Raw genomic sequence first — 11,782 nt, 5'->3', positions numbered from 1 at the left:
CAGAGCCATGGCATCAACTAGTTTTAACCAGACGAAGTAAAACTAACTTTCCTCATTCATTGTCATTATTCAACTTCAAGAAAATAATGTCTGTATCAGATGAACAGGTGAGCAAACATTTACATTTTTTCCCTCGTCTCCTAATTACTACAAAAGCTTAGGGTTAGGGGTTAGGGTAAGGGGGGGTAAGGGGTTGGGGGGGTGGGGTTAGGGTTAGGGGGGTTAGGGTTATGGGGGGTTAGAGGTTGGGGTTAGCGGGGGTTAGGGTTAGGGGGGGTTAGAGGTTGGGGTTAGCGGGGGTTAGGGTTAGGGGGGGTTAGAGGTTGGGGTTAGCGGGGGTTAGGGTTAGGGGGGGTTAGAGGTTGGGGTACACTTGCGATTTGGACCCAAGAAAGAACATTATTGCCTGAGCTGATAATGTAATAGATTCATTCGCCGCCGTGCTGGATTCAGTCACTTCAGTCGCAATTCCCTATATGACCTAGTGCTGACCAGAAGAAGAGGGATGAGAGGAAGTGGAGAAGAGAAGGGGGGAGAAGAATAAAGCCTAAAGAATAAAGCCTAAAGAATAAAGAATAAAGCCTAAAGAATAAAGCCTAAAGAATAAAGAATAAAGCCTAAAGAATAAAGCCTAAAGAATAAAGCCTAAAGAATAAAGTCTAAAGAATAAAGTCTAAGATGTGAGGCGCCATAAAACACCAAAGAAGAAGAAGTCCGGCAGATTACGAATCAGAAAGGCATCTGTGTGTACCTGTGAGGATCACTAAAGCTCCTGAAGCCGTCCTCCAGTCTCCTCATTGTTTCTACCGATCCGGATATCCATCCAGGACTTAAGGAGTGCTCTGACCGGCCCTCAAGAACAGTGACCACTACACACCTGAACCAGAACCTTACAGTCCAGAGTATCTCTCCAACAGATACCAACTGCCATAAAACACAGAAGAAGAAAAAGAAGAAGATGAAGAAGATGAAGCTGTCCTCCACAAGTGAAAGGAGCTCTGAGGAGACGTTCCTGTGCTCCATCTGTCTGGAGGTGTTCTCTGAGCCAGTGACCACTCCATGTGGACACAACTTCTGCAAACGCTGCATCTGTGAGGCCTGGGCCCCTGAGGGGCCCTGCACATGTCCTCTGTGTAACAGGAGATATGACAGAAGACCTGAGATCATGGTCAACTATTTGTTCTCGGAGATGGTCTCTCAGTTTAGGAGGTCCTCTCTGCTGCACACTCAGGCTCAGAGCCAGCACATGGTGGAGCAGAGGAGGCTGAAGGTCCAGGAGATCCAGCGCTGTGTGGAGCTCAGTGACACAGAGGTCCACAGAGAGAGGGCTGTGGGGCTGCAGGCCTTCACTGATCTCATGCAGTCTGTTCAGAGGCGTCAGGACCGGTTCTTAGAGGAGCTGCAGGCCTTCACTGATCTCATGCAGTCTGTTCAGAGGCGTCAGGACCGGTTCTTAGAGGAGCTGCAGGAGAAGCAGAGCCGGAGCCACAAACGAGCCCAGGAGCTGGTGCAGCAGCTGGAACAGGAGATCTGTGAGCTGGAGAAGAGCAGCACTGAGGCGGAGCGGCTCTCACGCTCTCAAGACCCCCTCCACTTTCTACAGAGCTGCCCTGCACTCACGCCCCCTGCTGGGCTGAAGGAGTGGAGCAGCGTGAGCTTTGAGCCGGAGACGTGTGAGGGCAGTGCAGCCCGGGCTCTGTCTGAGCTGGAGAAACATCTCTCTGAAAACTTTAAACAACTGCCTTCAAGATTAGAACTACTGAGAGTGAAGCAGTTTGTGGTGGACGTCACTCTGGATCCAGACACTGCTCATCCTCGGCTCGTTCTGTCTGAAGATCTCAAACAGGTTCATCACACTGATGTGTGGAAGATACTGCCAAATTCTCCTCTGAGGTTTGATCGATGTGTTTGTGTTCTGGGAAAGCAGAGTTTCTCCTCAGGCAGGTTTTACTTTGAGGTTCAGGTCAAAGGGAAAACAGAGTGGGATTTAGGAGTGGCCCAAGAGTCCATCAACAGGAAGGGAGTGATCCCTCTGAGTCCTAAAACTGGATTCTGGTGCATCATCTTGAGAAACAAAGATAAGTACAAAGCTTGTACAAGTCCTTCTGTCCCTCTGCCTCTGCAGCGAGCTCCTCAGAAGGTCGGGGTGTTTGTGGACTATGGTGAGGGTCTGGTCTCCTTTTATGATGCAGATTCTGCAGATCTTCTCTTCTACTTCAGCGGCTGCTGCTTCAGGGAGAAACTGTTTCCATATTTCAGTCCCAGTTTTAATGCTGGAGGTTCAAACTCTGCTCCTCTGGTCCTCACTGCAGTTTAGACTTTCAGAGGTCAAAGTGACTAAAACAAGACTAAAAGTTCTGAACTTCAGTCAAATGTAACTGTGGATACTTTTGACTCCATTTTGGACTGAAAGTACAAAGTTCTTCTCTTTATTGTGTTGAAATGTCAGCGGGTTTATTTCTATCACGTTCATGGTAAAAAACAAAAAATACTATTTACACATAAAATGTCAACAAAATTATAATATGAAAATTCAGCATCAATTCATAATCAAGATCAATGCATCTAAACTTTTATCATTTAAAGTACATTTGTAACCAATACATGAATACTTTAACTTAAATGTTTTGTACAAAATGGAGGACTTCAATAGTTTTGGGGACGTTTTATGAAAAGTATTTAGTAACAAATTGTTTCATTTGTTTAAAATGTAATAAATTAAATTACTGCCTTGAGAAAGTAACAAATATGTTGCTTAGGGATCGTTTTATTTGTAATATGATGTAAATATGTGCTTTTGTGTTTAATGAAATAGAAGTAAACAGAAAATGTGAACAGAAGTGTCCCAGCATGCACCACTCCACACTGCACTGACGAGGCGGGAATTCTTCTTTTATTAGAGCCAAATTAATCATAATTAACAGTATTCAGGTCACGTTTATTGAAAAGGTTTATGTTTTCAGTGCTTTTTTTGTTCTTCCAAGTAGATTTTTGATGGTTTATAAGATCTAAGTTGTGTTCAAAGAGTTTTGGGGGTCTCTGGGGGTCTCTTTAGCCATATGAGTAAGTTTATGATGTGTTTAGTGTCTGTGCCGTTTGGAGAGAAGTGGAATAAAACATATTTGTATTATTTGACCTCTTATTATTTGCATTATTTGACACAAAAGAAAACATGGATTATTGGATTTACAAATGGAGATGATTGAAAAGACAGAAGTGGATTTAGGTGAACGAGCCTCACGTTAACTCAGTCCAAGTGCGTTTCTGCTTTAGTTTGTGTTTTCATCTCACCGTCGTCTCGTCACTCAAAAGGCTTTATGAAGATTGTGTTTTGGTGATTCTGAGCGTTATCAATCTGTTCACGAAGCGACGCCGAAGTTTAAAGAGACCAGAGCTTTTCACAAGCACTTTCCACATCATTAACGGTCAGAAAATGTTCTACGTCCAGGGATTCTCCTCACAAACATCTCCAGAGGCACTTTGAGACATCAGACGGCGAAAGCCACAGGACTAAACCGGGACTAAACCAGGTCTAAACCAGGTCTAAACCAGGTCAAAACTGGGCCTAAACCAGGTCTAAACCAGGTCTAAAGCAGGACTAAAACAGGTCCAAACCAGGCCTAAACCAGGCCTAAACCAGGTCTAAACCAGGTCTAAAGCAGGACTAAACCAGATCTAAACTGGGCCTAAACAAGGACTAAACCAGGTCTAAGCCGGGCCTAAACCGGGTTTAAACCAGGTCTAAACCGGGCCTAAAGCAGGACTAAACCAGGTCTAAGCTGGGCCTAAACTTGATCTAAACCGGGTCTAAACCAGGTCTAAAACGTGTCTAAAACAGGACTAAACCAGATCTCTTTCTTTATTACTATTATCATTTACTATACTATATACTATACTTACTATATTACTGTTATATATATATATATATATATATATATATATATATATATATATATATATATATATATATACATATATACACAAAGATTAATTAAATATTTTATTTTTTTCCTATTTTTCTTTTGCATTTTGTGGTTATCGTCCTGGTTGTTCACATGAGAAAAAAATGTAAAAAAAGAAATTCTAACACTGAAATACTAAGTCATCTCTAATTATTCTTGACCAAAGCGTGTGGGTTCAACAAACGAAAAACGCTTGTATTTTTCATCCTGAAACTTTTGAATATCCCTTTAAATATCAGCAGAGCGACGACAAACTGCAGCTGATCCAAGTTTAAGAACAACTGGGTCATTCAAATCCAAATGGAATAACTATTTCCAAATCAGTGCCGCCGCGTCCCAAAAATGACATCTGCTGCTCTCAAACTCTAAAATGAAACAGTTCATATCTTTTAAACCAGTCAAAACCAGGACTAGAAAAGGTCTTAAACTTAAATGTGGGACTAATTCAAATCAGGACATATTTAGACTGAGGGGAACAAAAAGAAGAATTAAAGCCGCAAGCGGCATCCAACGGCCCTCGCGGGCCGCCGGCCTTCCGACTCTGCGCTTTCGACTTGATAAAGATGGCGCCCTTATTGTGTTGAATTAAAAAAGAACTTGACAGACGGCGACACATTGGACATGGCCAATCCAGTGCAAATGAACACAAATGTCGGTCAAATGTGCAGCTCCAGCGCACAGAGACCGTAGCACTTGGAATAAAAATATGGATAAGTTTTGATGCTGCGCTTGTGTAGATGATATTTCCCCAAATATGAGCTTGATCGAGCTATTGCCCTTAGAGGAGTTTTATAAAGTGTGAAGCGTAAATGTGAACATTTCAGAGATTTCGCTGTTTTCCCATTTCTGACATATATTTGCGGGTCCGCCACACAAAGACCGTAGCACTTAGAATCAAAATATGGATACGTTTTGATGCCCCGCTTGTGTAGATGATATTCTCCAAATATGAGTTTGATCGGACAATCGCCCTAGGAGGAGTTCGTTAAAGTGTGAAGCGTAAAAATGTGGTGATTTGAGCGATTTCGCGATTTTCCCATAAGGATAACATGGGATGTTTCTGTCATCGCTACGGTTACGCCGTACAAAATATGACTTTGGCTCTCATACTTTTATGATCAGGATGGGAAATTAGAATTTTGTTCAAAATATCATGTCATTTGGAAAAACTCTATTGTTTATAGGCCACTCTGAAGGCCAAATAGTCAGAATTCTGGGAAACGTTTGCGGCTCCGTCGCACAGAGACCGTAAAAGTTATCCTTAAAATTTGGATAACTTTAGATGCCCCACTTGTCTAGAGGACGTACACCGATTTTGAGGTCGGTGGGCAAAACGCACTAGGAGGAGTTCGTTAAAGTGTGAAACAGAAAAATGTGGATATTCGAGAGATTTAGCGGTTTTCCCATAGGGATAACATGGGAGGTTTATGTCATCGCTACGACTACGCCGTAAAAATTAAGGCATTTGTCTGATTTGCTTTTTTGATCGGGACGCCAAAATAGAATTTTGGGTAAAGTTTAGACAATTTTGGTAAAACTAATTTTTGACCTTCAATGTTAATTTAAAGATCACTCTGTAGGGGGCGCTATCACTGCCATTTCAATTTTGTCATCCTAAACTGGTCCAAACTAGAAAGTTGAACAACTGATTCAAATTTGGTCCTAATCGGACTTGTTTTGATCAAATGGGAACAATTTTTAGATCTGCAATGTCCCAAAATAAGTTGTCCAACTTTGCGGCTGCGCCGCACACAGACCGTAAAAGGTATGTCAAAAAATTGGATAACTTTAGATGCCCCACTTGTCTAGAGGACGTACGCCGATTTTGAAGTTGGTGGGCAAAACGCCCTAGGAGGAGTTCGTCAAAGTTTGACTTGAACAAAATGGCTAACACAGCGTGTTTTCATTTTCAAAGGAAGATGGCGGCCATAGGGTAAGTCTGGGGGCGTGGCCACAATAATATTTTTTTTTTGTCCTCACGAGAGGAATGCGTGTCCCGACTTCCGTAGCTTTACGCCAAAGTTGACCTCGGGGCGTCTCCCATAGGCGCAATGTATTTTGACTTTTGTCGGTGGCGCTGTCGCGCCATTTTTTAACGAAAAAAAAAATGGCCCAGAAAAAATCAAATTTTTCGCCGATTCTGAATTTTGGGCAAAGTTTGGTGAGTTTTTGAGCATGTTCAGGGGGTCAAATTAGAGCTCAAAAAGCAGAAGAACAAGAAAAATAATAAAAAATATAGCCGCAAGCGGCAATGATCGGCCCTCGCCACGCCGCCGCCACGCCGCCGCCACACCGCCGCCACGCCGCAAGAGGAGGGGGCGCTAACGCGCCCCAATTGTCCTTTTATTACGCCTACTGCTGAATCTGTGACGCTGTCACATCTTCTCCCCTTTGTTTTACCATCAAAAAGCAATTTTATTTTGAATTCTTGGCAAAATGTGCGGCTTTGCCGCACAGACACCGTGACTCTTTGAATGAAAATGTGGATAACTTTTGATGGTCTTGAAGATGAGTCTCACCAAATTTCAGGTTAATAGGGCTGACGCCCTGGGAGGAGTTTGTGAAAGTCTAAAGTGTAAACATGTTCTGGCGATTTCCCCATTGGAATAACATGAAAGGTTTCGGTCATCGTTACGGCAACGCCATAACAATTATGACATGAGTCATTGACTTTTTTGATGGGGATGCTAAAATTGAGTTGTGTGTCAAATTTCATATAATTTCGCAAAACTAAACATTTAACCTCCATATAAAATCTGTAGGGGGCGCTGTGGCGCCAAATGAATTTATTTCACTTCAAGTAGGTTTAGGGCAAAGAGTTTAACAACTGATTCTAATTTGACGCAATTCGGACTTTATCTGCGCAAACGGCAGAAATTTTAAATATGGGAGATTTCTGAAATTCTAGCTACAGTTTGCGGCTTCGCCGCACAGAGACCGTGAGAGGTATCAATGTAATTTGGATAACTTTTGATGTCCCACTCCTCAGTAGCATTTTCACCAAATTTCAGCTTTTTAGGGCCAACGCCCTGGGAGGAGTTCGTAAAAGTACGACGTTTGGAAAAACTCCGAAGTCATGTTTAGCCATTTTTGAAGCAATATGGCCGACTTTTGGTTGGGCGGACGGCGTTGCCGTAATAATATTTTTTACTTCTCTTGTCACCATCTACCTCTGCGCCAAATTTCATGATTCTACGATCAGATTTTTTTTGGGTCATTTCCCATCTCTCAATGCATTTTTGGTACATTTGGGGGCGCTGACGCGCCATTTTTTTTAATTTTAGAAAAGGGAAATAGCCAGAATGTAGAGAGGCACGATTTTTAGAGGTGTGCAAATTTTTGTGACTTTTCGTCAATGTTCACTGGGTGAAAAATAGGGGGGTTGGTCCCGAGAAGAAGAAGAAAGAAAGAAAGAATATTAAAGCCGCAAGCGGCATCCAACGGCCCTCGCGGGCCGCCGGCCTTCCGACTCTGCTCTCTGCATTTTACTGAGATGGCGCTAACGCAATTGTCTAAGAACTAAGACAGTGACACATTGGACATGTACAATGCTGTGCTTAACCAGTGCAAATGAACACAAATGTCGGTCAAATGTGCAGCTCCAGCGCACAGAGACCGTGACACTTGGAATATAAATATGGATAACTTTTGATGCTCCGCTTGTGTAGATTATTTTCCCAAAATATGAGCTTGATCGAGCTATTGCCCACAGAGGAGTTCATTAAAGTGTGAAGCATAAATGTGAACATTTCAAGGATTTGGCGTTTTTCCCATTTGTGACATATATTTGCGGCTCTACCGCACAGAGACCGTACCACTTAAAATCAAAATATGGATAACTTTTGATGCCCCACTTGTGTAGATGATTCTCCCCAAATATGAACTTGATCGGGTATTCACCCTAGGAGGAGTTTGTTAAAGTGTGAAGTGTAAAAATGTGGTCATTTTAGAGATTTTGCGGTTTCCCCATAGTGATAACATGGGATGTTTCTGTCATCGCTACGGCTACGCTTTACCAAATATGACTTTGGCTCCCATACTTTTATTTAGGGGATGGCAAATGAGAATTGTGTGCAAAATGTCATGTCATTTGGAAAAACTCTTGTTTATAGGCCACTCTGAAGGCCAAATAGTCCAAATTCTGCGAAAAGTTTGCGGCTCAGCTGCACAGAGACCGTAAATGTTATCGATAAAATTTGAATAACTTTTGATGCCCCACTTGTATAGAGGAGGTACACTGATTTTGAGATCGGTGGGCCAAACGCACTAGGAGGAGTTCGTTAAAGTGTGAAGCGTAAATGTGAACATTTCAAAGATTTGGCGTTTTCCCATTTGTGACAGTATATTTGCAGCTCCACGGCACAGAGACCGTACCACTTAAAATCAAAATATGACTAACTTTTGATGCCCCGTTTGTGTATATTCCCCAAATATGAGCTTGATCGGGCAATTGCCCTAGGAGGAATTTGTTAAAGTGTGAAGCGTAAAAATGTGGTGATTTTAGAGATTTCGCTGTTTTCCCATTTCTGACATATATTTGCGGGTCCGCCACACAGAGACCGTAGCACTTAGAATCAAAATATGGGTAAGTTTTGATGCCCCGCTTGTGTAGATGATATTCTCCAAATATGAACTTGATCGGACAATCGCCCTAGGAGGAGTTTGTTAAAGTGTGAAGCGTAAAAATGTGGTGATTTGAGCGATTCTACGATTTTCCCATAAGGATAACATGGGATGTTTCTGTCAACGCTACGGTTACGCCGTACAAAATATGACTTTGGCTCTCATACTTGTATGATCAGGATGGCAAATTAGAATTTCGTTCAAAATATCATGTCATTTGGAAAAACTCTATTGTTTATAGGCCACTCTGAAGGCCAAATAGTCAGAATTCTGGGAAACGTTTGCGGCTCCGTCGCACAAAGACCGTAAAAGTTATCCTTAAAATTTGGATAACTTTAGATGCACCACTTGTCTAGAGGACGTACACCGATTTTGAGGTTGGTGGGCAAAACGCACTAGGAGGACTTCGTTAAAGTGTAAAACATAAAAATGTGGTAATTTGAGAGATTTTGTGGTTTTCCCATAGGGATAACATGGGAGGTTTCTGTCATCGCTACGACTACGGCGTAAAAATTTAGGCATTTTTGTGATTGGCTTTTGTGATCGGGACGGCAAAATAGAATTTTGGGTAAAGTTTAGACAATTTTGGTAAAACTAATTTTTGACCTTCAATGTTAATTTAAAGGTCACTCTGTAGGGGGCGCTATCACTGCCATTTCAATTTTGTCAGCCTAAACTGGTCCAAACTAGAAAGTTTAACAACTGATTCAAATTTGGTCCTAATCGGACTGGTTTTGATCAAATGGGAGCAATTTTTAGACCTGCAATATTCCAAAATAAGTTGTCCAACTTTGCGGCTGCGCCGCACACAGACCGTAAAAGGTATCTCAAAAAATTGAATAACTTTAGATGCCCCACTTGTCCAGAGGACGTACGCCGATTTTGAAGTCGGTGGGCAAAACGCCCTAGGAGGAGTTCGTCAAAGTTTGACGTAAACAAAATGGCTAACTCAGCTTGTTTTCATTTTCAAAGGAAGATGGCGGCCATAGGGTAAGTTTGGGGGCGTGGCCACAATGATTTTTTTTGTTTATCCTCACGAGAGGAATGCGTGTCCCGAATTTCGTAGCTTTACGCCAAAGTTGACCTCGGGGCGTCTCCCATAGGCGCAATGTATTTTGACTTTTGTCGGTGGCGCTGTCGCGCCATTTTTTAACGAAAAAAAAAATGGCCCAGAAAAAATAAAATTTTTCACCGATTCTGAATTTTGGGCAAAGTTTGGTGAGTTTTTGAGCATGTTCAGGGGGTCAAATTAGAGATCAAAGCGCTGAAGAAGAACAAGAAAAATAATAATAATAATAATAATAATAATAATATTTTTAGCAAAAACAATATAGCCGTTTTTACTATAACAACAAATGATACATCGTTTGAAAGCTCTAAGCCTTCCCGATGCCGCCATGGGGTGGAATTATCATTACGAGCGCTTACGCGCTCGTCACTCCCTATTCCGTCGGGATGCCCCGCCCACTCCCCATAGACTTCCATTGATTTGAGCAGATACAAGCATGGCCCATGCCTGCGGCATGGATTCTCGCATACGGGACGATGCCAGGAGGGTTTTTGGAGGAACGCAGCGCTTCGCGCTGCTGTTGTCAACAATTAGTGAATGGGCTACGCCCATTCACTAATTGTTGACTATTTCTGTCATAGCAGGAGTAAGTATGCATGATCCATGCCTTCGGCATGGGCTAGTTCACTGTACTTGCCAGGGGCGACGGGGCACCAAACATGCGGGCTGCGCCCGCATGTTTGGTCAGACAGTTGCAACGCTGCCTTCGGCAGCGTTGCGGGAGCAATAGGCCCTCCCCCTGCTGGGGCTCGGGCCTAATTAAAGCCGCAAGCGGCATCCAACGGCCCTCGCGGGCCGCCGGCCTTCCGACTCTGCGCTTTTGACTTGATAAAGATGGCGCCCTTATTGTGTCTTGAATAAAAAAAGAACTTGACAGACGGCGACACATTGGACATGGCCAATCCAGTGCAAATGAACACAAGTGTCAGTCAAATTTGCTGCGCCGCCGCACAGAGACCGTAGCACTTGGAATAAAAATATGGATACCTTTTGATGCCCCGCTTGTGTAGATGATTTTTCCCAAAGTAAAGCTTGATCGAGCTATTGCCCACGGAGGAGTTTGTTAAAGTGTGAAGCGTAAATGTGAACATTTCAAGGATTTGGCGTTTTTCCCATTTGTGACAGTATATTTGCAGCTCCACGGCACAGAGACCGTACCACTTAAAATCAAAATATGGATAACTTTTGATGCCCCGTTTGTGTAGATGATTTTCCCCAAATATGAGCTTGATCGGGCAATCGCCCTAGGAGGAGTTCGTTAAAGTGTGAAGCGTAAAAATGTGGTGATTTTAGAGATTTCGCTGTTTTCCCATTTCTGACATATATTTGCGGGTCCGCCACACAGAGACCGTAGCACTTAGAATCAAAATATGGGTAAGTTTTGATGCCCCGCTTGTGTAGATGATATTCTCCAAATATGAACTTGATCGGACAATCGCCCTAGGAGGAGTTCATTAAAGTGTGAAGCGTAAAAATGTGGTGATTTTAGAGATTTCGCTGTTTTCCCATTTCTGACATATATTTGCGGGTCCGCCACACAGAGACCGTAGCACTTAGAATCAAAATATGGATATGTTTTGATGCCCCGCTTGTGTAGATGATATTCTCCAAATATGAACTTGATCGGACAATCGCCCTAGGAGGAGTTCATTAAAGTGTGAAGCGTAAAAATGTGGTGATTTGAGCGATTCTACGATTTTCCCATAAGGATAACATGGGATGTTTCTGTCAACGCTACGGTTACGCCGTACAAAATATGACTTTGGCTCTCATACTTTTATGATCAGGATGGCAAATTAGAATTTTGTTCAAAATATCATGTCATTTGGAAAAACTCTATTGTTTATAGGCCACTCTGAAGGCCAAATAGTCAGAATTCTGGGAAACGTTTGCGGCTCCGTCGCACAAAGACCGTAAAAGTTATCCTTAAAATTTGGATAACTTTAGATACACCACTTGTCTAGAGGACGTACACCGATTTTGAGGTTGGTGGGCAAAACGCACTAGGAGGACTTCGTTAAAGTGTAAAACATAAAAATGTGGTAATTTGAGAGATTTTGTGGTTTTCCCATAGGGATAACATGGGAGGTTTCTGTCATCGCTACGACTACGGCGTAAAAATTTAGGC

At 42.6% G+C, this 11,782-nt stretch overlaps 1 protein-coding gene across 1 annotated transcript; it reads left to right on the top strand.

The window, feature by feature from the left end:
- The first annotated feature begins 958 nt into the window (after positions 1-958).
- On the top strand, positions 959-2,466 carry LOC140369400 (E3 ubiquitin-protein ligase TRIM21-like). Its single transcript, XM_072456733.1, has 2 exons — positions 959-2,299; positions 2,348-2,466. Exons 1-2 carry the CDS (start codon positions 959-961, stop codon positions 2,408-2,410), a joined length of 1,404 nt encoding a protein of 467 aa, XP_072312834.1. The 3' UTR covers positions 2,411-2,466.
- The last annotated feature ends 9,316 nt before the right edge of the window (positions 2,467-11,782 follow it).

The sequence above is a fragment of the Eucyclogobius newberryi genome, unplaced genomic scaffold (genome assembly GCF_026437365.1).
Source record: "Eucyclogobius newberryi isolate DKJ021-1_F unplaced genomic scaffold, fEucNew1.0.hap1 SCAF_20, whole genome shotgun sequence".
In the NCBI taxonomy this organism is placed as follows: domain Eukaryota; kingdom Metazoa; phylum Chordata; class Actinopteri; order Gobiiformes; family Gobiidae; genus Eucyclogobius; species Eucyclogobius newberryi.
Note: the sequence above shows the minus strand (reverse complement) of the source record. Positions and strands in the feature narration are given on the sequence as shown.